The sequence below is a fragment of the Arachis stenosperma genome, chromosome 3, assembly GCF_014773155.1.
Source record: "Arachis stenosperma cultivar V10309 chromosome 3, arast.V10309.gnm1.PFL2, whole genome shotgun sequence".
Lineage (NCBI taxonomy): Eukaryota > Viridiplantae > Streptophyta > Magnoliopsida > Fabales > Fabaceae > Arachis > Arachis stenosperma.
Window position 1 is genome coordinate 30,320,385 of NC_080379.1, and position 27,562 is coordinate 30,347,946.

Sequence of the window (27,562 nt, forward strand, 5' to 3'; positions counted from 1 at the left end):
TGAAATGATTAAAATATTTGATACAATTTCGAATATCCAACTAAACAAAATTTGTTTTACATTGTAGGTCATTTTGGATTCAAACATACCAGCGAAAAGCTTAAACGAAATCAAGAGCGTCCTTGTCTCATCTCTTGCATCACATGGGCAGTTGTTCGAGCCTCAGTGACGAATTCAGAAAATTTTGGTAGTGGGGGCAAAATTTATATAACATCATAATTATTTTTATAATAAAAATAATATATGTATATAAAAAACTAAATATTAAATTATTTATTAATTATTATATCTGTGTATAAATATGTATTGTTTAACTTATTTTTAATGTGTATTTTATATTTTATATATTTTATACAAATAATTATTTTTATGTACATAATATAATATTATTATGATTGTATTTTATTATTGTAAATATGATTAGCCTTCAAAATATCTAATATAAATTACAATACTAAAATAGTAATTAAATATAATATATTTAAATTTCTATTATTTTAGGTTTATATTTAAAAAAATTAAATAATTTTTCTGTTAACTACCATCAAAATTTCTCTCTTTTATATATATTACTAATTTATAAAAAATTCACTTCCTAACACAATTAGAAGTCGACTCTTATTTATATTTATAGTTAAAAAATTTCTTTCAATTAATACAGTTGCTATGCAAAAATTAAAGCTAATTTGAAAAGAAGATAAATAATATTCTTTTGAGTTAATTTTTAAAAAAGAACACTAATTTCGTTTAAATTTGAGAATTGATCATTCTAAATTCTAACGAATTTCTAATATAAAATTTTTAAATTGACGATTAAGTACCAAAAGTTGAGTAAAAATTTATTATGGGGTCAAATTTAATAATCTAATGGGGGCAAATAAATATTATTATCATATACTACTCAAAAAAATTCCAAATTGTAGTAGAGGCGCTTGCCCCCACAATAATGTATGTAGAACCGTCCCTGGTTCGAGGCACTTTTAGTATATGAGGGAGATTAATAAAGCTGGATACAATTTGGAACCAAAAGTTGTTATAAGTCTTATCTCGTAGGTTCTGAAAACACGATATTGCTATATCTTTCTTTAGCTCTTTAACTAATTTAGGGACATATTAGGAAGAGTTCACCAAATTCAAAGGAGAGTTGGATGGTTATCATATATTGTGTTCACAAGCATCTAAGGTTTAATTTATTTCCCCTTCAGCATCTATTTGATTTCTCATTCGTTTTGTAATTAAATTGCAATGTGTAATGCGCTTATATTTATACGTGACCGCATTTTGCATCAGTTCTGCTATTGACTTGTTCAAGAAACTCAAGGATAAGTTTGAAAGTGATGAACTAGTATTGGAAGTTCTCTTTGATGAAGTGACTTCTTGTTCCCTCCCAACATAATTTGTATAAGGTTGCTTTCAATATTTGAAAAATGGATCCATTTGCTATTAATTCAATTCTTAAAAGGTTGAAACGCTTTTTGGCTACCCTGTGATGGATCATGGCAGTATTGTAAAATGAGCGGTTTGGTCCTAAACCTCATCTTGACAATTGCTCTTTTTAGAGACAGTCACATCAAATTTGTTCATGTATATAAGTATAAAATAAGAAGGAAAAGAAAGTAACAAAAAAGAAAGAAAAACAAGAGGCTTGATTTCTCTTTCTAAGATAATTTTTATGTATTGGTTAGGAAATGCTCGTCAGAAGGATGGTGCATTTCTTGTTAATTTAGTTACATCACATCATGCTGATATTGTCCATGCTTAGCTTGCGTCAGATTCAGAATGGTTTGATTGAGTTCTCATGTATCCCAAGTTTCCATGGTTAAACCAACCCCATATGATTACTTTTTCAGTTTCAGCTTGAAAAAGTGGTTACTGCGCTACAAGGGATGAAAGCTTAACATCCATGACCATGTCTTACACATAATTGGAACTCTGATCCCCCATTATAGTTGAAGTTCTGTTTTTCATCTAAAGAAAGAAGATGAAAACTGAAGGCACCTTATTTTCCCAACTATCACCACTTTAGACTCTAGATCACTCATAATTCTTTAATACCTTCTGGCGACGGAATGTTCAATACAGTTCTCAGTTGACGGTTTCCATTATCACTGCTTGAAGGAATATTTTCTCCAGAACTTAAGAATGAGCCATTCTCTCCTGCTATGTGCTTCTCAGCATCTACGCAATCTATCTGAACACTCCCAGCGTGCGGTGGACCAAAGGTTCTATGAGTGGCACTAATGAACAAATCATTTCCAACAAACTAAACTAGAGGCATTCCCTCGACATTCAATGGTGAAGACTCAAGAAATCGAAGTTGAAGGGTCTTTAACTGCCAAACTTGCAGCACTGTCACTAGGAGTTATGTCCATTAACTTTTCGCTAGAAGATTTGCTCTTAATTCCCTCCAGTTGTTTACTTTTTCCAGCCACTGCTATTTTCTCACCAACTCTCCCAAAATACACGTAAAAAGACAGAAACAGAAATTTATTAAAGTAATCAGGGCTGCAAGAGAATTGTGAAGTGCAGGTGGGCCAGTACATGCTTCCAGAGATAAAGTAATCTGGGCTGCTTTGGCACTCCACTTTCTCTGGCTAGCATCAATTGGTTGACCTTCCTAAAGACAGAAACAAGCAGGATCCTTATCCAGTTTCAGTATTCTTAGTTTCATTGTGGGTGAATCCTTGCACCAGCAAAGGAGGTTTGACGATTCTTAGTTGCTTTTAGAAATATCCAACTGGGCCTTGTCCAAAGGAACCATAAGATCCAGTCCACTGAAAGTGAAGAAAAGAGAGTTTACTGAGGAATCTGGTAAAATATCACCAGAATTGACAACAATTCTATCAGCTAAGAAAGAAGATATTCTAAGGCAAGCTTCTTCCTGAAGATGAATCTGGAAAATAATTAAAGATCAATAAAGAACATAATCTATGACCATAGCAAATATATAGGCATAGCAGGCAAGTTACTTGTTGAAATAAATTGCACATACCATAAGAGGCTGACAGTTAATAACAGTTTGAGAAGCAAAAAATGGTGGAAGTGGAGAAGGCACAATCTGAAGGGAATGGAGGCAGATTAGAGGAGTTCCCTCAATCAATTGCCACTGCTGTTCTCCAAGTGGATATATTGGATGGCAAAAGCTTCTAGCTGCAAGAGGGAGAAAATGAGGTTAAATAAATTTAATCAAGCAAGGAATATATGGCTATGTTCAGGCATCATTTGTGACAGGCACAATGGTGTCACTTGATCCTTGTAGTAATCCCTATTTAGTAGGACAAAGCTTTGTTGTTGTTGTTGTTGTCGTCGTTGTTATCGTTAATGTGAAGGTATGTAATATTAAATAAATGTTATGCCATCATTGTCTAACTTTTTCAATAAATTTACAACACATTACTGGACAACACCGAAACAAAATTATCCTTACCAGTATTGCAAAATTAAATTAATAAAGCATTACCAAATTCTGGCACATGAAAATACTCTCTTTTAACAGAATGCATAGATGGCTGCACTAACGTACATGGCAGGTGTGAAAACTTGTCACTGCATTTCAAGAAACATATGCAATTTAGTAATAGTGGAAACTATTTCAACAGTCAGCATGGAAAAACCAAACCATCATTATGACTATAGCAGACTAAAACAACCAAGTAGGGCACATTGCTAATAATTTGCTTTCTTGTTTCCCATTCTGAATGAAATTATTTGCTCAAGAGCCACCCAAGGATATCTAACAACAAAAGTTATAGGTACCACACAGGCCACCACCCATTCCCAATATTTTTCACATTGGCTAATATGTTTTTCCTTTTCTCTTTCGTTTTTTTCCTTGTTAAAGGAAGAAACATTAATGTCAGGGAAGAAGGATAATGCAAACAAGGAGGAGGACAAGAGATCCTCAATACAAAGATTAGCATGACAACATGTTCTTTAGAACAATAAAAACTTTCCAGTCTCTCCAAGATGCACCAAGTAGAAGCAAGACACCCAACCCTGTCCCAGATGGCTTAAAGATATTTTTAATATCCATAAGTCATTTTGGTCTTTGTCCCTCAATCTTTTCTTTCTTTGGGTCTGAGTTTTGTTCCAACATTATGTTTTTGGTCTCTATTATTAGACCAGCACTATTAAGCGGTGATATCCAAAAGAAGGTTTATAAAATATTTACAAGGACCAAAAAAGAAACTTCTAATATATGTAAGGAACTTCTAATATTTACTAAACATTCGAGAGTTTAGACTTACAATGATCAAAGTTTAGAACAGCAGGACTAAGAACCAAATATTGGAAAAGCCTGCTAACAAACGCCAAGACATGTTCTTTGAGAGACTAAAAACAAAACACCCTATATTAATTTAAATCCTTTTAGATTAGTTTGTATATATTTTCCACTCAACTTAAAGTCCTATTAACACCTATAAGTAATATGAAAGACCCATGAGCAAACAAGATTAGTTAATTACTTAATCCTTTCAATAGTAGTTATTCAGGCAAAGCATATAACACAAACCTTAAACATAGACCTGCAATGGTAATCTTGGTCAAACTACTGTCATTTTCTCCCTCCGAAAGACTTGCCTGCAAGGAAAATATATACACAATTAATTGTTCCCCAGGGGATGCCAGAAATATTATGGCACATCAAAGGACCAATAGACACAGCAACTTGCCAATGCAGAGAGAACTAGATAAACATTTTTCATTAATGTATTTAAAATCAGCAAATGCTGAATAAGATCATCCAAGATAAACATGTAGAGGGAGTTTCTCATCTCTGGGATTTGAATACTGAGATAAAACATTTTTAACCTCATCAAGCCATATTCAAATACATTTTCCAAACTTACTGTGTAATACTTCCAGTATAAATTGCATGAACATGCAAGACAAATATGCCCTTATGTATTAACCATTACTCTAGAGTCAGCTTGCTTTTCAAATATGAAGGCAAGGGTTTATGTTTATGTAAGTCTAGATCAACAAAAGTATTGTAATCATAACTCACAAAATGATTCAGCGGGGGATACACCCTTACATTCTCCTTTTAGAGGAACTTTTTCTAGTTGATTATATTGTACCTACTAGATATAAGAGTAATGTAGCATCAATCGTGAAAAATAATGTCGGAATATCTCAGAAAAAATTCAATATATCCTGCATATTTAATGTATCTCACGATAATCTTCAGAATATAACATGGAATGTCATTAAGGAAGGACTTTGTTATTTGTTATTTGCTAATTGTACTATGTTTATTACTTTAATTAGGGTTAGGAATTTTATTTTGCATGCAGATTTTAGCTCGTACTCATAAGACTGCACCAGCACCTGATCCGATTCTTGATATATATATTCGGTTGATTTTTGTTTAACTTTTAAACACTTACATCATTCCATGCATGTTATAAATCCTCCTTTCTCTACACAAATTCTATGGCATCAACAGGTGACGCAAACGGTACCAGGAAGGGAAGAATGATTCACAAATAAAGACACAAAAGAATATAATAAGGAAATTACCCAAGAGAAAAAAAGGGACTGCATTAATAGTTCAAGCTGGAACTCTGCAAATTAATGGCAATTGTATGATCATTTTGTATGCCATGTATATGCATAAACTATTAATTCTATGATATTTGATCATCAGTAAAGGAGATTACAATTAAATAATGTAAAAGGTTGCAGATATACCAGAATCTTTGATGCAAATAAATATATGGTCCACAACAACTGAGACAAGAGAGTGCCCAGCAGCTTCAGTAGATCACCGTCATGATTCAAATTCAAAGACGACTCAAAAAGCTAGAATAATAGAAGAGCCTTGTCCAAAGACAAGCTTCTGAAAACTGATTTTCTCAAAGGTGGGAAAAGTTAAGGCAATTGAAACCTGGGCCTTCAAATTTACATCTCCCCTGTTTATTTGAAAAACTTTTTTTTACTATAATATAAAGCTGTGTGTGTGATGTAGTTTCTTTTTCCCCTTTTCCTTTGCTTCGAAGTAGCTTTAGCTTGCTCTCTTTGAATCCCCATCCTCACCCACACGGCACATTCTCTCTTCTTCTGTGTGTTTTGCTCTTCTAGGGTTTCTCTCTTGTGCTTCATAAGGTAACCATCCAGCTCTTGTCTTTTCCACAAGCATTCAATGTCATTTCAGTTAAGTTTCTCACACACTGTCCTCTGCACTGCAGATTCTGCTGGAATCTATAGGCTCATTGTTTGTGAAGTGAAGAAGAGAAAATAGGAGAGGAGATCAGAGGAGTAGGATATCGTCTCGAGGGGCGGGGCCCTCCTCAGAGGCGCCACAGAGGCGGATCATGCGGACACAGACGGCGGGGAAACTCGGGGAGTCAATATTCGACAGTGAGGTGGTACCCTCCTCTCTTGTGGAGATAGCTCCCATCCTCCGTGTTGCCAATGAGGTTGAAAAGACGCAACCCAGGGTTGCTTATCTCTGTATGTTACTCCACTACTCCCTACTCCATCTTCCATGAAATCTGATGGAAGTCCACAGTCAGTGGCAATGAGGAACATTCAAATTGAACATGCACATCAGACAAATGATTTCTATTTGCAACAAACTATTAATCCATATCCTAAACTAGTATCTCTTCATAGATCTTTATTTTTATGCTGCATAAGGATCTCTCAACAATCAACAGCAACAATGTTAAAGTTGAAAGGATGGAGAAAGATAGAAAAATGTGGTGTCCAGCTAAAGCATGAAGTGAATCAATTCAAATTTACCAACTCTGTTAAACAATAGTTTTCTGTCTTCATTTCCATTTTCAACTGTGTACATCCATTGTAAAGTTTAACAACTACAAGCATCAGATAACTAGTAAAATACTAATGGTAGATGTTACTCAGCCACACATAACAACATAATCTTAGTAGTGATACTGTCAAACCTTATCAGCAAAACCATAACCACTACCCTTTGAAGAGGCACTTGATGGCGTGATGCTGCATACAATAGTATAAAAAACTTGCTAGCTAAAGAGAAAAAAGCATCACTCTACAACAAGATTTCTCAGAAACTTTCAGCAAGATACAAAAAGCATCACGAATGAAGCTAACACTAGTGGTTCGTAAGCAACAAGTAACAACATTTATGGTAAAGTTTAAGACTGCCACATAAGAATTTAAATTTTCAACAATCTATTATCAATTTGAAACATGTGAGAGATGATAAATATTCACATACCTACCAAAAATCTAACTACATGCTACAACTAATGAAACAACCACCAGGAATATGCCTTAAAATCCTATTTTAAAGTAAAAATAGGTGGAACATAGAACTTAATCTTTTAAGAAATAACACAATGCAACAAAAATGTTTCTAAGAATCATCATCGCCAGCAGCCTTGGACGAGGTTCCGGTCTTCTTAGGAAGCAAGAGGTTGTGAATGTTGGGCATCACACCACCATTGGCAATTGTAACATCTCCAAGAAGCTTGCTTAACTCTTCGTCATTTCTAACCGCCAATTGAATGTGACGTGGCACAATTCTGGTCTTCTTGTTATCTCTCGCAGCGTTGCCAGCTAACTCAAGAACCTGAAAATGCCATAATTTAACAACTTCAGAAACCCAAATATACATAAATTCGAGCTGAGTCCTAAATCTGAAACATTAATCCTAATTCAAAAGTAAAATTAATATTTAGCATTAAGCCTAAAATTGCAATTGTACAACATTGTTTATAATTTATAAAAAAAAAAAAGGGGAACCTTATCTTAGCCCAAAAAAATTGACAACTAAAAAAAATTCCTACACGTTAAACAATGCGAAGATTAAAATGCCTTGACCCCAATTAGAATATTAACATTGAATCATGAAACCCTAGATTCAACATCGAAGATGCAAACACATGAAATAAAAGGAAAAACCCGATCAGAAAGAATTGAAAAGATAAAAACCTACAATTCTTAAATTCATATCAACGGAAATCCAATACACTGGAAATTTCGACAAATCTCAAAACCCTAGAAATTAACAAAAAGGAAAGCCAAGAAATTAAGGACTTAATTGAAACCAAGCAAAGGAAAAATTACCTCGGCGGCTAGGTATTCAAGGACGGCGGCGAGGTAAACGGGGGCGCCGGCACCGACCCGTTCAGCGTATTTTCCAGCCTTGAGGAACCGGGCAATACGACCAACGGGGAATTGAAGACCGGCCTTGCTGCTCCGAGAGGTGGCCTTCTTGGCGTTGCCAGATCCTAATGTTTTGCCTCGACCCGCCATTGACGAATGTTTAATGCTTCGGTTTAACGGAGAGAGAGTGATCCTTTGAGCGCTTTGCGAGAGAATATTAATGGATGAATGAAGGCTGAGGCGGTTGCGACATTTATATATAGCATGTTGTGTGCGACTAAACTTGTGGCCAATCAAATTTAACGACGCGGATCGTGCTTTTTCACTGTCAGATGGGTGAAACGTGGACAGTCGGGATAGGATTGGAATCATAGATCCGTGTTACGACTTATGACTTACGTTCGTTTTGGGCAGTGACTGAATTCACGAAAATGCCGCCAAACTTTTAAATTTTTTTCTTAATAGGTGAAAGTTTGAAATTTTTTTGAAAAAAATATAGAATAATCCTAAAAATTTTAAAATTAGAGTGATATGACCATGGAAGTCTATTCAATTAATGATATATTGATATGTCACTTCAATTCATTATATAAGCGATTCAGTTTTTCTATGATAAGAGAATGAAGTTTTCAAATTAAACTGAACTTAAATAAAATTAAAAAAGTAAATATTGTGTGTATAAATAATGAGGAGGTTTGAGACAAATGATGTATAACAAAAATATTCTTCTTTCTTTTTATATGCTACAATAAATTCTTTTTCTTTCTCTGAGTATAAACTGCAACATATATTATATTAGTAAATATATATGATTCGCTTTTATTATATTAAAATAAATATATTAATAAAAATTAATACTAGAATTTTTTATTTATATTTTTTATTTTATATTTATTTCTTTTTTCTTATTTATTTATTTTATAACAAAAATTAGATATTTTAAAACATTAGATTTTAATCTTTAATTTTTTTTCATCAGACATAATAGTCTTCTCTCTATTTTTTAGTGTAATTCATTAACGAAAAATACTAAGTTGCACATAAATTCGCACACGTGACAGTTAAGTGTCTACATATTCAAAAGGACAAAATAATTCATGAATTTGTATGAAACGTTACTTTTAACACTCGCTAGTGTCCCTTTATATCAACGAAACTAAGTTCGAAAAGACACCAAACTCCACAATTCACTCATTTTTACATTGAAACCTTATACTACTACAACCTCATCTCCCACATAACCACTGTCACCGTCAACGTCAGAACTCTATTCGTCATCATGACGCCCATCATTCACTGTCATTATCTTCAAATCACATGAAGCGCGGAGGTGGATGCGACATCAGCAACAATATTTTCACTGAATACTCGCACAAATAGCAAGTGAGTATGTTGGTTAATCAATTTAATTTGGTAGATGGTTATGGTTTAGTGACGGTCAGAACTTGTGACTTATAATGGTATTATATGTATGTGGATTTTAAAGTAGTTGGAAGAATATAGCATCTTCTAGCTTTAATGAACAAATTTATTGGATTTTTGTTTTTCTTGGTTTCGGTTTTGTTGATTGTAGTTTATTTTAATTCTATTAGTAGATGGAGTATTTGCGGTTTCTGTTTTTCATTATGGATATCATTTTGTGCGAAATAATAAGGATGTGATGCATATTGATGAAAAAGTGCACAAGTTTTTCAAAATGGACATTGATTTGATGTGTTTCTTTGATTTGAAAACTATGTTCAAAGGACTTGGGTATCATGATTACAAAGCTATGTACTAGTTTGATTTTACAGCTTTTAACCTCGAGTTTGGACTACATGCTATGGAGATGCTGAGATCAATGAGTTACGTGCATACAAAGAAAAGAACAAAAAGACTCCAAAATTTGATCTGTACTTTGATCACCAAATAATGTTAGCTCTACTTGATGATCAAGAGTTTGATTTTGATGGTGATCAATCCAACAGTTTTTCTAGTGATGTTGACTATGAGATCATAGAGGATGAGTTGTATAGATCCCGTAAGATTAGTGATGATAATAGTGAAGATGAATGTGTGATGATGAAGAAAAAGATTATTAGGAGTGATAAAAAAAATAAAAACTCAATGAAATGTGTTAAAGAAGTTAAATAAGAAATTTAAAAGTAGTACCACAACAAGGAAGACTCCATTGAGTAGCAAGAAGGTTGGCGGGCCAACATATATATGAAGAATAAAGATGGGACAATAGGTTATGGCCTAAGTGGTGTTGTTAGGTTTAGTGTTGTTGCCAGACCTATTAGTGTCGTAGGGCCTACAAATGCAACAACAAGATCTGCTAAGCCTGGTGTTGGTCTGGATGAACCATATTTTGAAGCTGTTGGCATTAATGTTGATGAAAATAATGAAAAAGATGAGGAGATAGAAGAACCTGCATTAATGAGGGGGTTGAGTTTGGTAAAGTTTATTTTGAGTTGGGGATGAAATTTTCAATCATTGAAACATTCAATAATACTTTGAAGGACTATGTTATATATGAAGGGAGAAATATAAGATACATAGAGAATGACCAAAAGAGAGTCAGGTGTGATTGTGAACATGTTGTTATGAGGATTAAGAAATTCAGGAAGTCAAAGAAACAGAAGAAAAAAAATGTGGAAGATGCAAGTGGAAAGGATACAAATGAGGAGAATGAGGTTGAAGAGCATGTGAATGTGGAGCATAAAGTCATTCTTATATCAAAGTACATCATTTGATAAAGTCATTCTTATATATTTTATAAACGAATTATTGTCTAACTTAAATTTTGATAATATGATTTTAATCCAAAAGAAGTATCTAAATACCTACCTTTTTCTCATTATTTGATAATGTGATTTTTATTTTTTCATTTATATGGTTCTATTTAGTAAGAAATGATAAAATTCAGTCAATAACTAAAAAAAACTTACCAAAATACATATTTGTTGACTATTAAATTTTTTTTTTCTAAATTTATCCTATTTCTTATTTGTCTAGTTTATTATTACATAATAAACTAACTAATTTTATCCAATAAATATTAGTCATATTACAAGAGATAATTTATCCTTTATTTTAGAAAGAGTTACGTAAATTTTACTTTATTATTATTATTATTAAAAATGTCATACATAATTGCATATGTATCTTCTTGTAAATGTCGGAATTGATTTCTGTTTCCACATTCCCTTTGGTTAATAATAATAATAACAATTTTGCTACATTACCAACAGTGGTTCTGCCAACTTCTGCCAACTTTCATTTGCCTAGACCCCAAAACACATTTCATTCAAAAAGTCTAATCCCCAATTAACCTAGGTTAATCCTAATGTCACTAATTTACTATTGTAAATCTAATTTATTCTTTACCCACATCTTGTTACCGTGCAGCCACTACCCCCTCCCTCTCCACTTTCAGCACCGCACAGCCCATCCTCCTTGCAATCTTCGACAGTTGCCACTGTCAATAGGAGTCAACACTGCTGGAAAACCAGACAACGCCACTCGCGAGTACCTTCTCGCAGTCGCCCAAGCGTCGCCGCCTCTACTGCATGTCACCGTCGGCCCCTCTTTGAAGACGCATCCAATCGTCTAGCCTCCAACCCGACACCGCCTCCTTGCTCCGCCTCAACACATGCCGCGGCTGAACCCCACCGGCATTTTAGAGTCACTAGCAAGCCCGTTGCTGATTGGCCTCTGTATCCCCACCCACCGCCGCTCCTTGTCTCGCGTCTGAGCCTGCCGCGTAATGTGTCTTCCTTCCGGTGCCGGTGCTGCACTAACAGGTAAGTGGTTCTTCAAGATTTCCATTAATTGCTGGTATTGGATGTCAGTATTTTATAGGGTTTATGAGTGACACAACATGGTTTCCTGAGTGTGTGGATTCTTTTAGAAAAGGAAAAACGATGAATTAATTCGTATGTGTCTATATGTCCGGGTTGAAAATGATTTGAATGTGGTCAACGTATAATTGGGTCATGATAATTTTTGGTAGTTACCACACTATAAATTATTAGGAGTGGTGTTTCGTATTGCTGAGTTAAAAGGAAAATGAAAATTAGTAGTTTTAATCGCAGCTATTGAACATTACTTTATATGTGTCTTCAGAGTGATGGAGTGTGATGATTTGTATTGTTGAGTAAGAGTTAATTTTCATGGACCGTTGCTTGATTCAACTAATATGTATGATTGTCACTGATTGGTCTTTGTTTTGATATGTTAGGTGTTATTGATGTGAATATGGTTAATAGATGTTGCTTTCAAATGATTACATGTAGAAATCCAATTAATCATTCGAACTTTGATTGTGTTGATTAAGCAAAAATTAGTAGTTGAATGTTGCAAATTTTTATTCCTGAGTTGATATTTGGTTTATTCACTTTCACAAAATATATCACTTTCTAATAATTTTGAACTTTATTTTCATTCATGGCCTGTGTGATTTACTGGTCTCGGATCATATGCATCATTTGATTCATTAGATTAATTTGAAGGAGGAGGATTATACCTTTGGATCTAACTCTGGTGAGACTTTAATACACTTGTTGGAATTAGTGTCCCAATAATAAAGTCTAGTGAGATTTCATCCTCAAGATCATTTTGGACCTCATTGATACCATTAAAATTACTTTTCATTCAAAGGTTAAACTCATCTAAATAATCTTTAGTTTGGTTTTTATAAATTAAAGTGGTTAAACTAAAACATTATTTTATAATCTAAATAATCTTGTTAATTAGTATCCCAGTAATAATCTTTGGCTTTCAGTTTAAATAACTTGGTTTTGGTTTAAATTTTATTTTTATTTATTCAAATCAAGAAGCTAAGGTTTTAGAGATTTTTAATGAATTTAAGAAAATGAGATAGGTTATTCTCTTCTAAAGTCTTGAGACTTTGCTGAGGAATTTTATCACCGAATCTTGATTTAGAATGAACGGTTTTTTATGACTTTTGGAAGAGAATTACAATTGATATGATTTTGAAATGTTTAGAATTTTTGGAAAATGTTACCAAAAAAATGGGTTTTGGTTTTAAAGGAAATTGATTTGAGAAATTAGAAATTGATGATGAGTTTTGAAACTTGGAGATGAATGAGGAACTTGTTGGTTATTGAAAGAGTGTGAAGGGTACTATATCCCTGGCGTGGCAGATCTTCTGCTGTAAGAGTGTGTCTGACACTATATCCGTAGGTTATGTGAGGTCGGAGGCAGATTATCCAGCTCACATCCTTTCAAAATCACAAGAGTGTGCGCGGGCACTATATCCCTAGACCGTGTGCTGGGCACGATATTCTTGGGGGTAGCCATTTTATTCGTGACCGAAAGGCAACATTCCCAGGGGAATGTGTCAGGTTGACAGTTGAACTGACAATGTGATATCATAGTCAGTAGGACAGATATTCATCATGTTGTAATTGATTTGCCTATGTGAATAATTATATTTAACTGTTAATTGCTATACTTGATGTAACTGCTTTGATTGTGTTTGAATCTCTTTACTTGTGTTTGTGATAGAAATTGGTTTAATTGTAGTGGATTGGATCTTGATTGAGTTGTTTGGGCCTGAGGCCATGATTAGTTTGTGTTTGAGATCTAGTTTTGTATGAAAATTCAAACTGGTTTAGTATAGACTTAATGAACCTATATTTGGAACATGTTGGTCATTTATACTGTCTAGAAATTTTTTTAAGATTTTACAAGAAAGGAAAAAGGTTTTGAATTTTGAGGAATTAACTAAGTTCTCTTTTAAAAAGTTTTTTTTTTGGATTTTTGAATGTGAACATTTGGTTTCTGAAAAGATATATAAGGCGAGCAACAATCACTATACTCTGAAAACAGTTTTATTTTACGTATCTTATCATAACAATTATGTAACCTGATGAGTTTGGAAAACTCCAAATTAATATTTGTGATGACTAAACACTATTAAAATTAATTAATTGCAAAATTATTAATCTGAATTTTTCATTAAACATAAATTGATTAAATAATTTTGCTGCAGGTATTATTGGGCCGAAATAAGAAGAAAATGGCTGTTTTAATGTTACTCGGGCCCAAATGGTTTTGATTGCTCTAAGCCCAAGTGGGTTACATGCTTTCCATTTGTTTTATGCATGCTCCAAATCTTATCAGGAAAGCAAATGCTTATATTTGGGCCAAGAATAACCCTTATTGCAACCAAGCCCAAAATTATTAATGTTTCCATGCATCAACCGAATCCATGAAGCAAATGAAGTAACTAAATGCTTCCAACGAATTCCACTTCATTATATTGAAGGATTTCAAACTCAATTAATGCATTGGAAACATAAGAAAGAAAGAGAAGATTGATTTGATGGCAGCTATAATGATTCACGCCACTCTAAGCTAGGGAAGTGGGATTTTTAATTTCATTTCATTATTGTCCATTAGTTTGAGTTCAAATTTCTCTCTCTTCTCTCTCTCACATTTGCTTCTCTCTTCGGTTAATACTCAGGAAACCATGGAAGCTACTTGGTGCTACCTAAAGAAAAGAAAAGCAAGGTTGAAGACCATCAAGTTGATGGCACAAAAAGGAAAGAGAAAAGTATGCTGTGGCTAAGATCTGCATCACTTATGGTAAGATTTTGTGATGAGATCCTGGCTTCTTCATACCCAAAAAGAATGAAGAAGATTCGGCCAGCAGAAGGATCTTGGAGGCGTGACTTGTCTTCATTTCTGATCAACCACCACAGGGAGTAGCTAGAGTGGCGAAGTGATGGTTGAAGGCAGAAGTTGAAGCAGATGAAGTCATCATCATCATGAAGCATCAAGGGCTAGAAATCCATCTTGGAGAGGAAGCCAAGGATGGAGCGCTCGGATTGATGAAGAGTGATGAACAAGGAAGGACTATAGGTATTTGCATGTTGGTTTTTGCATGAGTTACCTCTTCTCTCTGTATGGCCGAACCGATTTTTGTTGAAGGAAAGGAAGCTGAGCTCGGGTTTGTGTGTCAAACCGTGAAGGCTTCACTTCTCTATAAAAGAGGTGAACAGTCATGGGTTGATTCAAGGAAAAGGAGTAAGATTTGAGAGTGCAAGGCACAGAGTTCTCAGAGCTACCTAAGCTAGCAGTTCTTCTTCTCCTTCAATGTTTTCTGTTTAGTATTTTTCTGTTTAATTTTGTCATGTCTTGAGTCTCATGGAAAAAGGCAAACAGTGAGGTTTGTAGAAAAAGCCATAGAGCGGAAAAAGGCAGAGAGTGCAAAATTAAAAGAAAAAGCCATAGATGTCTTAGAGTTCCTTTGTACATCTTTGTTGTGTTTCATGATTCTGTGGGAATCCCCTTGTAAGTTGGGTTAGCACTTTACAAGTTGTAATCTGTATGATTATAGTGAAATTCCATCATTGTTGTGATGGAGACTGGATGTAGGCTGCACTGCACTTAGCAGCTGAACCAGGATATATCTGGGCGTTATCCTCTCTCTCTCTCTCCTACTTCAATTCTGTTTTCATTGTTCAAGATGCAACATCAAAAATGTCTCATGCCAAGTGACGAGACAAAATGAAAATGTCTCGTGACTAGGGACGAGATAAAACAGAAAAGTCTCATCTAAAGTCCAGCAAGTGACAGCAAAAAAAAGGGGCTAAGATTCAACCCCCCCTTCTCTTAGCCACTGAAACCATCAATTGGTATCAGAGCTTGGTCTCAAAGAGATCAAGCTTTGCAGCTTGGAGTAAAGATCCTAATGGCGGAAAACAGTGGCACAAATGTGGTGTCTTATAATCTGACAGAAGGCCAATCAAGCAACAGACCTCCTCTTTTCAATGGGAAAAATTATACCTATTGGAAGGAAAGGATGAAGATATTTGTACAAGCTGTAGATTACAGACTTTGGAAGATCATCTTGGAGGGTCCTAAATTTCCGACTACCACAAATGCTCAAGGAGTTACCTCCCTTAAACCGGAAGCAAGCTGGACCGAGGAAGATAAGAAGAAGGTGGAGTTAAATGCCAAAGCAACCAATCTGCTCAATTGTGCTATCAGCTTTGAGGAGTACCGACGAGTATCACGATGCACAACGGCAAAGGAAATCTGGGACAAGTTGCAAATCACTCATGAAGGAACCACCATTGTAAAAAAGACTCGGACAGACATGTTAAACAGGGAATATGAAATGTTTACAATGAAGGAAGGAGAGTCCATCAATGAACTGTTCGAACGGTTCAATGCCATCACTATTGGCTTAGATGCTCTTGGAATCACACATTCAGAATCTGTGCTAGTGAGAAGAGTGCTGAGGTGTCTCACAAAAGAGTGGGAAACAAAAGCCCTAATTATTTCTGATAGTAGCAACTTAGATTCCATGACACTTGATGATTTAAGAGGAAATTTACTTGCTTTTGAAAACTCCTATTTGAAAAAGGATTCAAAAAAGAAAGGAATTGCATTTTCTTCTGTGACTAACCCTCTGGATGATGAATCCAGTGATAACTCTTCTGAAAATGAGTTTGTGTTGTTTGCAAAAAAATTCAGGAAAATGGCAAAGCTCAAAAGCAAAGGCGGCAGCTCCAGGAGGACAAAGAAAGACCTTAGCAAGGTAACCTGTTTCAATTGCAAGGAAATGGGGCATTTCAAATCTGACTGTCCCAAGTTGAAGAAGGAAGAAAAGCCAAAAAGGGGAAAGAAAAAGGGACTAATGGCTTCATGGGAAGAACTGGAGAATGACTCGGATGATGATGATGAAAAATCAGAAACCAAGTCCCAACAGTGCCTTATGGCAGATCATGTACATCAGGTAGTCTTTCATAACCCTGACACTGAAGATCTTCATCTTATGATAGACCACCTTTCTGAAAAAATAAGATGCTTTCTTCTAGAAAATCAAGAACTTGAACAACAAGTCACCATTCTTCAAGCTGAAAACAGTTTTCTAAAAGAAAAAGTGAGAGAGGCCGAAACCGCTTGTGATCTTGTTGAAGAGAATAAGCAGTTAAAAGCCCAAATTAAAAGTTGTGAAAGTGACCATTCAGTTCTTGCATATGTAAATTGTTTTAAGCAAAATGAAGAGTTGCTTAAAGAGGTTAACAGACTTAAAGAAGACTTAGCCAAGTTCACTCAAAGTTCTGAAAATTTGAATCAAATCTTGGCTAGTCAAAAACCTCTTTATGATAAAGCTGGGTTGGGCTTTTATAAATCTGAAAAATCACATTTTGAAAACATTGCTTCATCTTCAAATGATGCAAAGTATCAAGACCCAACTTGCTTCAACAAAACAGCAACTCCAAGATTTTGTAGACTATGCAATCGAAATGGACACTTTCCCATCCAATGTTTCTTTGGTGAAAGAATGATTGGTGACAAAGTTTGTAAAGTTGTTTTTGATTACAATGGCTTAGGACATAGAAGATGGTTTAACGTTAAAGGATCCAAAAAGATTTGGATACCTAAGGGTTCTTAAGCATTGTTTTGCAGGTGTGCCTAGCATCCAAAAGAAAAGAGAACACATGGTACATGGATAGCGGATGCTCTAGGCATATGACCGGAAAGACAGCCTTCTTCATAAAGCTTGATGAATATGATGGAGGATTTGTCACATTCGGTGATGATGCTAAAGGAAAAATAGTTGCTGTTGGGAAAGTGGGTAAAAGTCTCTCATCTTGTATAAATGATGTCCTTCTTGTACATGGATTGAAACATAACTTGCTTAGTGTTAGTCAATTGTGTGATTTGGGTTTTGAAGTTATTTTCAAGAAATTTGTCTGCTTAGTGGTATGTGAGAAAACTGGGGATGTTTTATTTGAAGCTAAAAGATGTAATAATGTGTATGGATTAACTCTTGAGGATTTAAAAGAACAAAATGTAACATGCTTTACATCTTTTGAATCTGAAAAATGGCTTTGGCATAGAAAGTTGGGACATGCTAGCATGTACCAAATTTCTAAGCTAGTTAAAAAGAATTTGGTTAGAGGAATTCCAAACATCAAGTTTGATAAGGATCTTACTTGTGAGGCTTGCCAATTGGGCAAACAAGTAAAATCTTCTTTTAAATCAAAGGATGGAATATCAACCAAAAGGCCATTGGAAATGTTACATATTGATCTTTTTGGTCCTACTAGAACTCAAAGTTTAGGAGGTAAACACTATGGTCTTGTGGTGGTTGATGATTACTCTAGATTTGGTTGGGTACTTTTCATTGCTCATAAGAATGATGCATTTTATGCCTTCTCCACCCTTTGTAAGAAAATTCAAAATGAAAAGGATTTGAAAATTGCCCATTTGAGAAGTGATCACGGAAGAGAGTTTGAAAATCATGATTTTGAAAAATTCTGTGATGACTTAGGGATTTCTCATAATTTTTCATGCCCTAGAACCCCCCAACAAAATGGGGTGGTTGAAAGAAGGAATCGAAGCCTTCAAGAAATGACTAGGGCCATGCTATGTGATAATGAAATTCCCAAATTTTTATGGGCTGAAGCTGTAAACACAGCATGTTATATTTTGAATAGAACAATCATTAGAAAAGGGTTAAAGAAAACTCCTTATGAGCTATGGAAAGGAACCCCTCCAAATCTTAAGTACTTTCATGTTTTTGGATGTAAATGCTTTGTACTTAACAATAAGGAAAACCTTGGAAAATTTGATCCAAAATCCTATGAAGGAATGTTTGTTGGATATTCCACCACAAGCAAGGCCTATAGAGTTTATCTCAAAGAGTATAGGACCATAGAGGAATCCATACACGTTACCTTTTGTGATTCTAACTTAATTCCCAGTATTGTGAAGGAAAATGATTCAGATTGTGAAGAGGAAGGAATAAGTAGAGGAAATTCCAAAACTGTGGAAAATGAAGAATCTGTCAACCCTGTTTCATCTCGTCAGATTGAAGGAGAAACTTCCATTTTGTCTCCTGAGCAGACACGAGAAACTGGAACAGTGAGACCATCAGAAGTTCATCAAAGTTCAACACATGTCCGAAAGCCAAGAGAATGGAAGTCCATGAGGGGCTATCCTCATGATTTCATCATTGGTGATCCCTCTCAAGGTGTAACCACAAGATCCTCCACCAAAAGGCAAACCGAATCTAGCAACTTCGCTCTCTTGTCACAATTGGAGCCCAACAATGTCAAACAAGCTCTTGAAGATCCATCATGGGTCAAAGCCATGCAAGAGGAGCTTGCTCAATTCGACAAGAATAAGGTTTGGACTTTAGTACCTCATCCGGATGGTAAGAAGGTAACGGGTACTAAGTGGGTATTCAAAAATAAACTTGGTGAGGATGGACAAGTTGTTCGTAACAAGGCTAGATTAGTGGCCCAAGGTTACGATCAAGAAGAAGGAATAGATTTTGATGAGTCTTTTGCTCCGGTAGCTAGAATGGAAGCAATTAGGTTGCTTCTTGCCTATGCTGCCCATAAAGGTTTTAAAATGTTTCAAATGGATGTGAAATGTGCTTTCCTTAATGGCTTTATTGATAGAGAAGTGTATGTGGCTCAACCTCCCGGTTTTGAACTTAAAGATTTTCCTAATCATGTTTTTAAACTTTCAAAGGCTCTTTATGGCCTTAGACAAGCTCCTAGAGCTTGGTATGAAAGGCTTAGTGCCTTCTTATTAGAAAATCATTTTCAAAGGGGAACCACCGACACTACTTTGTTCATTAAAGTTTCTAATGATGACATCCTTCTTGTTCAAGTTTATGTGGATGATATTGTGTTTGGATCAGCCAATGAGACCTTGTGTGAAGAGTTTGGAAAACTCATGACTAGTGAGTTTGAAATGAGTTTAATGGGAGAGCTAACCTTCTTTCTTGGCCTCCAAATTAAACAAACTCCTAGTGGTACATTTATTCACCAAGGCAAGTATGCTAAAGAATTGATAAAGAAATTTGGCTTAGAAAATTCCAAATCAATGGGAACACCAATGCATCCTAATACTAAACTTGATAAAGATGATGATGGCCTAGATGTGGATGAAACACGGTATAGAGGAATGATTGGTTCACTAATGTATCTTACATCCTCTAGACCGGATATCGTTCAAAGTGTGGGTGTATGTTCAAGATTTCAATCTCACCCAAAAGAATCCCATTTAACGGCTGTTAAACGCATCATTAGGTACATTAAGGGAACATGTGATTATGGTTTATGGTACCCAAAATCTGATGACTTTTGTGCAGTAGGGTTTTGTGATGCAGATTATGCGGGAGATCAAGTGGATAGAAGGAGCACTTCGGGCATGTGTTGCCTCCTTGGAAGCTCACTCAATATGTGGTCAAGCAAGAAACAAGCCACAGTGGCTCTATCCACAGCTGAAGCTGAATATATATCCGCATCTGCTTGTTGTTCGCAATTAATTTGGTTAAAAACTCAATTGGAAGATTACAAATTAAAGATCAATAGCATACCCTTATTTTGTGATAACATGAGTGCAATAAATATTTCAAAAAATCCTGTTTTGCACTCAAGAACAAAGCACATTGAAATTAAATATCATTTCATTAGAGAACATGTGCAAAAGGGAACTATTGATATTCAATTTGTAAAATCTGAAGACCAAATTGCTGATATTTTTACAAAACCCTTATGTGAAGACAGATTCTGCACCTTAAGAAACAGTTTGGGAATGATAGAATTAAGTTCTGTTGAAAATTTGTGAATTTTTTGATTCTGTTTGGTTTTGTCTCGTAGGAAAGCAGGAGACAAATTTCAGGATGTGTTGAATGGGCCATGATTCAGGGGGAGGCTGCGCAGACTTTAATGGGCCCACATAATCAAATTTGACTCCTCATTGAATTTTTAATGACTCCTACTCTATGATGATCAAATCTTTTGAGTGTCATTTCAAATCTCATTGGAAGGAGTTAATGTCAAATCAAACCTTTCTCTCCCCAAGTAATCCCTTGATTCTAGGAATCTTCTTTTCAAATTCTTGGGAAACCGCCTTGGGTAATAACCGCACATAATGATCATTAACCACTCCCATCATTCTCTCTCCAATCAACATTTAATGCTCCCTTAACCTCCCTCCAATTCTCACCTTCGGCCAACCTTTCTTCTTCCACTACCATTGTCTCTCTCCATAATGAAAAAGAAAACCGCTTCAAGAAAAAGTGGAAGAATCAATCTTACTCAAAAACCGTTCACTCCACAAACACACACTCATATTCACATTCACTCTACATCCTCTTCCTCTCCCTCTCAATCTGCCAAAACAACATCCACCATGAGAAAGAAGATTGCCCACAAGAGTTCTGGCCGTGGCAAAAACAAGGAGCCCAGTGTTGATGAAGAGTCGTCTCAGACATCACCCGTTCCATCTCCACCACCGCGATCACCCAAGAAGGCAACACCACACACATCAAGAAAAAGCTCTCAGAAGCCCAAAGGTTTCGTGTTGCATGAAACCAGGGAACCAGCGAATCTTGAGTCACTGGAGTTCAAGAACAGGTTTCACAAGCCTCATTCTCATTTTGATCCATCCAGATTCCTGACATGTGCATTTTATGAATTTCATCAAGAAATTCTGGAAAAGAGGCATATCTGTCTTTCCTACCTGGTGAATCTTGATTATCTGTCAACAAAAGGAATTATCTTGCAACCTCTGTTTGATAACCTCAAGTGGACTCCTCTACTACACATTCACAAGATGGTATACCCGAAACTGGTTCGGCAATTTTATGCGAACCTCAGAATGATTGATGGTGCCCTCCATTCTTATGTGAAACGTGTGCATATGGTTCTGAACTCAGAAACCCTGGGTGCTGCCCTCGGGTACACGGACGAGGGACCAAAAGCATACATGAATGACAAATGGGATGATCATGTTGGGATCGGTTACAAACAGGTTCTCAGCCATATTTGTGCAAACATGTCTGGATTAGATGGCACAGTTCCTACTCATAAAGCTCTTGGACCAACAAATTCATTGCTGCATCGCATCATTACCCACATTTTAACTCCACAGAGTGGTTCTCACAATAGGGTAACTGTATCTGATTCTTTAATCATTTTTGCCCTTGTTACTTCTACTCCTATTTCATTTGTTTATCTTATGATCAGACATATGTGGGACTGTGTAAGAAGTACCAAAAAGGCAAATCTGCCTTATGGAATGTTTCTCACGTGTGTTTTTGAGTACTATAAGGTAGATTTAACCAATGAGTCTGTGGAGAACAAAACTTCCATGATCAAAGGTGGTGGTGCGGTAAAAGGGACAAAGAGCAAGAAACCGATGCCTATGGATAGTGATCTAGAAAGTCAGTTTGAATCTTCTAAGGCAACTGAGTCATCAAGGGAAATCCTCACCGAATTCTCTAACATGTCCACTCTCATGATTCAATTCCATAGAGCTGCTCGAAAGCTAGCCTATGAAAATGAACGTGCCTGGGGCAGATGCAAAGAGCGAGTGGGTATGATGTTGGAAAATCTGGAAAAAGATCTGGGCGCTGGCAGTGAGGAAGATGCTGCAGATTCTGATTACAATCTGTCTGATGATTAGTATTTATTTTATTTTACTTGATATTGGCTTAAGTAGGCTCAATCTTTCTTTTTGTTTTTTGTATGAGCGTAACTTCAAACTCCCTGCTCTGTGATACTGTCAAACACTCATGTTATTTTGCTGTCTTATTATGTTTATGTTGTGGTATCCATCATATTTTGTGCAGGTGTCCCCCTATGATGACAAAAGGGGGAGGAAAATAAGTTTCCAAAATTGAAATTGGAAACAAAGAAAAACAGGGGATAAGAAGAATTGGAACAGAGATGAAATTTTCAATTTTGAAAATTCATGATCTCTCTTGTTCAAAAGAAACATGTTAGTTGATGATATTATTTGCATTGTTCCAACTGAATTTACTGATTTTGGCTTATCATGTTTTGATTATTCTGATTTGGCATCTGGTTTATAGTTATGATTGTTATGCTTGATTTTTATGCCTGGTTGTTGATTAATTATTGTCTTGAAAAGACTTTTGGCAGTTTCTTTAAATTGTATAAAGCATCAAAAACTGCCTTATTCTGCTTTACAAATATTTTCCTTATGTTATGTCACTCTGATATGTTGAACAGGAAATGTTTGTTTTTTTTTTGTTTATAATTATTTTGAGCAGAAAATCAATTATGATAACAAATAAGATTTTGATTATCACCAAACTCTGCTCATAGATCAAGCATTCAACATTTTCAAATAAATATGTTGAATAACATTGTTATTTTGTAGCTTGATTAAATTGTTACAGGTTTTATGCTTCCCTTGGTATAGTAGCACATATTGAGGGGGAGCCATGTAACACTTTGAAAGGGAAGAAATTCAATCCTCAAAGGGAGTACCTGTACTCTAATCTTTAATTTCTTTCCATTTCAATTTTAATAATGTTTGTCATCAAGGGGGAGATTGATGAGTTTGGAAAACTCCAAATTAATATTTGTGATGACTAAACACTATTAAAATTAATTAATTGCAAAATTATTAATCTGAATTTTTCATTAAACATAAATTGATTAAATAATTTTGCTGCAGGTATTATTGGGCCGAAATAAGAAGAAAATGGCTGTTTTAATGTTACTCGGGCCCAAATGGTTTTGATTGCTCTAAGCCCAAGTGGGTTACATGCTTTCCATTTGTTTTATGCATGCTCCAAATCTTATCAGGAAAGCAAATGCTTATATTTGGGCCAAGAATAACCCTTATTGCAACCAAGCCCAAAATTATTAATGTTTCCATGCATCAACCGAATCCATGAAGCAAATGAAGTAACTAAATGCTTCCAACGGATTCCACTTCATTATATTGAAGGATTTCAAACTCAATTAATGCATTGGAAACATAAGAAAGAAAGAGAAGATTGATTTGATGGCAGCTATAATGATTCACGCCACTCTAAGCTAGGGAAGTGGGATTTTTAATTTCATTTCATTATTGTCCATTAGTTTGAGTTCAAATTTCTCTCTCTTCTCTCTCTCACATTTGCTTCTCTCTTCGGTTAATACTCAGGAAACCATGGAAGCTACTTGGTGCTACCTAAAGAAAAGAAAAGCAAGGTTGAAGACCATCAAGTTGATGGCACAAAAAGGAAAGAGAAAAGTATGCTGTGGCTAAGATCTGCATCACTTATGGTAAGATTTTGTGATGAGATCCTGGCTTCTTCATACCCAAAAAGAATGAAGAAGATTCGGCCAGCAGAAGGATCTTGGAGGCGTGACTTGTCTTCATTTCTGATCAACCACCACAGGGAGTAGCTAGAGTGGCGAAGTGATGGTTGAAGGCAGAAGTTGAAGCAGATGAAGTCATCATCATCATGAAGCATCAAGGGCTAGAAATCCATCTTGGAGAGGAAGCCAAGGATGGAGCGCTCGGATTGATGAAGAGTGATGAACAAGGAAGGACTAGAGGTATTTGCATGTTGGTTTTTTCATGAGTTACCTCTTCTCTCTGTATGGCCGAACCGGTTTTTGTTGAAGGAAAGGAAGCTGAGCTCGGGTTTGTGTGTCAAACCGTGAAGGCTTCACTTCTCTATAAAAGAGGTGAACAGTCATGGGTTGATTCAAGGAAAAGGAGTAAGATTTGAGAGTGCAAGGCACAGAGTTCTCAGAGCTACCTAAGCTAGCAGTTCTTCTTCTCCTTCAATGTTTTCTGTTTAGTATTTTTCTGTTTAATTTTGTCATGTCTTGAGTCTCATGGAAAAAGGCAAACAGTGAGGTTTGTAGAAAAAGCCATAGAGCGGAAAAAGGCAGAGAGTGCAAAATTAAAAGAAAAAGCCATAGATGTCTTAGAGTTCCTTTGTACATCTTTGTTGTGTTTCATGATTCTGTGGGAATCCCCTTGTAAGTTGGGTTAGCACTTTACAAGTTGTAATCTGTATGATTATAGTGAAATTCCATCATTGTTGTGATGGAGACTGGATGTAGGCTGCACTGCACTTAGCAGCTGAACCAGGATATATCTGGGCGTTATCCTCTCTCTCTCTCTCCTACTTCAATTCTGTTTTCATTGTTCAAGATGCAACATCAAAAATGTCTCATGCCAAGTGACGAGACAAAATGAAAATGTCTCGTGACTAGGGACGAGATAAAACAGAAAAGTCTCATCTAAAGTCCAGCAAGTGACAGCAAAAAAAAGGGGCTAAGATTCAACCCCCCTTCTCTTAGCCACTGAAACCATCATAACCCTATCGTGAGAACCAGCGAGAATGATGTTCTCACTCCTCTACAGGTTTTTCCTTTTTCAAGATATAGACGAAGAAGTTATGAAAACTTTATTTCTAGTTTTGTTATACGATATTTCTGTACTGTTTTAGATGTTATATTTTTCTCCCATCTTTATTTTTACCAATTTTGTAAGAGGGATCGGATTTATGATATGTAAAGTTTGTATATTGATACTATGTGTATATATGTATTCTTTGTAAGTATGTATATATATATTTTCAACGAAAAAGTCTTTCGAAAGGTTATATGTATTTTAAGTTTTAAACAGACTCCTATTTTAGTATTAAATATTATTAAAGTCGTCGTAATATCCAAACTATCAGAGTGACGCAGTCGGAAGCATGACATTCTAATAGTGAGGGTGTTACAAGATGCATATGCGGTACCACAATATCTCATGACTCTATTGCTCTATTTAACCCTTATTATTGAATTCCGGTTAAATTTTGAATGTGTTTCTGGGAAGGCTCATTGAAGACAACGCAAAGGTAGCCATCCTCACTTATAAGCCCGATCAAAAAGGCATGTCTTGCACATATTCCTCTGTTTCAATACACCTAAATGGGTGAGTCCCCCTCAAATTCTTGCAATATTTTAGTTGGTAAGTTTCATTGAGATACATACCAGTTCTCTTAATACAGCCCGTTGTTTCCATTCAGATAGTATTAATTGTGGTGTATACGCCATAAAATTTATGGAGTACTAGGCCGAAGGCGGAAATCTGAATAACTGGGATTATGTGAGCTTCCAAATTCTATAGCTAACTAACTGATTATTTAAACACACATCACTTCTATTCCTAAATGCAGTGACTCAACATTGATTTTCACATGCAAGACACCATCAAGTTATATAGGTTGGAAATAATGCTTGACATCCTTCTATGTCATAAAAATTTAGCCATTGGAGATACTTTGAATACCGCCGGAACCAATCAAGGAACAAAGATAAGGAGGTTAGGACATCATTCACAGTACCTGGCACAAAGAGCATGCTTCGGCAAGCTGCAGGATTGCCGAAGAAAAAGCCCATCAAAAGGAGCTAAACTTCGAAAAAAAGAGATGTATATTACATTCTTGTTTATCTAGGCCAGGGATACACTCACATGTTTATCTATGTTTTGTTGGGACTTGATATTATCTTACACATATTCACTGTATGTTTTGGATTCTTGTGTTGTTAGTGGTTACTTGTTCTGTGAACTTTGTTGAACTTTGTTGGTCAATTCAACGAGAATGCATATAATGTGGATGTGAATCTTGTCTTTCAGATATTGGTTTGTCTATTTTTGCACAGAATTACTACGTTTTGAAGTGTTTTTATTTTCAGTGGTGAAACATGTTGAGGTTTCAAGGTGTTATTTCTGGATGTGTCTACTTATGTTAGTCGTGTATTAGTCATGTATTGTTCGTAAGTGTCGGAAAATGGAAGTGTCTTCTGATGGAAGTGTCTTGATATGGATGTGTCTACTTATGTTAGTTGCATTACCAAATCAAGTTTATGTTGAAACTTGATGTGTCTCAGATAGGATTATGTTGAGTCCTAGAGAATTGGTGTATATAATACTTAAAAGATAGTGTAAAATTCACCAACGTTGTGGTGAAGATTGGATGTAGGTTGCATTGCACAAGGCAACTGAACCAGGATATATAGTTGTGTCACCTTCTTCCTCTCTGCTTTAGTTCTATTTTTTCTGGGTTTTATGAGACAAAATAAAATTATCTCCTGCATAATCGGCTGCGCAGACCAAATAGAAGCCAAGTCTAATTTCTGGTTTTAAGACTTAATTAATCAAAGTTAAAAAAGGCCATAAATTCAACACTTCCTTCTCTAAGCCTTCTGGAACCTTCAGTGCACAATACCGTTCAATCAGTACATGTCTCCCTCGTTCCCTGCCATTTTTCACCAAAACTGCTTATCCCCCTGCCCTACCGCAAACTTCCCTCTTCGCCGCCCACTGACGCTTCCACCACCACAATTTGCAATTGCCGTTGCCGTCCTTCGCCTTGGGCTGCGCCATGCACCGGTACCCACTTGGTCGTGCCTTGTTCTGCCATTGACCCCAAGGATTCTTCTTCCTCCTTTGTCGTGGACCGTCTTCTTTCCTAACTTTTCTTCCCTCCAAGACCTTTCTCGCTGTCAATAGGGGTTCTCTTTGGCAAATGTTACTCATGGAAAGTTATTGAGCATTTGATTATACGCATAAATCGTCACAATCTATTGTGCATTAGCTTGTTGCACATAAATCGTACTAGGATGTTGTGTATTGTGGATGCACATAAATCATCCTACCCTAATATATTTTA

The 27,562-nt window shown here is 35.8% G+C and overlaps 2 protein-coding genes across 2 annotated transcripts; both read right to left on the reverse strand.

Moving 5' to 3' along the window:
* Positions 1 to 1,552: 1,552 nt before the first annotated feature.
* Positions 1,553 to 6,885, reverse strand: LOC130969184 (uncharacterized). The gene is made up of 6 exons (XM_057894808.1): positions 5,695 to 6,885; positions 5,524 to 5,567; positions 4,514 to 4,581; positions 3,461 to 3,546; positions 2,993 to 3,150; positions 1,553 to 2,774 (listed from the first exon to the last, which is right to left on the reverse strand). Exons 2-6 carry the CDS (start codon positions 5,545 to 5,547, stop codon positions 2,724 to 2,726), a joined length of 387 nt encoding a protein of 128 aa, XP_057750791.1. The 5' UTR covers positions 5,548 to 5,567; positions 5,695 to 6,885; the 3' UTR covers positions 1,553 to 2,723.
* A 253-nt stretch (positions 6,886 to 7,138) lies between these two features.
* Positions 7,139 to 8,332, reverse strand: LOC130969183 (probable histone H2A.1). Its single transcript, XM_057894807.1, has 2 exons — positions 8,059 to 8,332; positions 7,139 to 7,561 (listed from the first exon to the last, which is right to left on the reverse strand). Exons 1-2 carry the CDS (start codon positions 8,245 to 8,247, stop codon positions 7,346 to 7,348), a joined length of 405 nt encoding a protein of 134 aa, XP_057750790.1. The 5' UTR covers positions 8,248 to 8,332; the 3' UTR covers positions 7,139 to 7,345.
* Between the last annotated feature and the right edge of the window lie 19,230 nt (positions 8,333 to 27,562).

Bases quoted from the DNA above. Each gene is read 5' to 3' on its own strand.
- LOC130969184 (XM_057894808.1), bottom strand. From the start codon at position 5,547: ATGCAGTCCCTTTTTTTCTCTTGG. The intron at 3,151-3,460 runs GTAATGCTTTAT...TCCCTCTTGCAG, and splicing joins TTTTCATGTGCCAGAATTTG to CTAGAAGCTTTTGCCATCCA. The intron at 2,775-2,992 runs GTATGTGCAATT...CTTCACTTTCAG, and splicing joins TTAACTGTCAGCCTCTTATG to TGGACTGGATCTTATGGTTC.
- LOC130969183 (XM_057894807.1), bottom strand. From the start codon at position 8,247: ATGGCGGGTCGAGGCAAAACATTAGGATCTGGCAACGCCAAGAAGGCC. The intron at 7,562-8,058 runs GTAATTTTTCCT...TGGCATTTTCAG, and splicing joins TTGAATACCTAGCCGCCGAG to GTTCTTGAGTTAGCTGGCAA.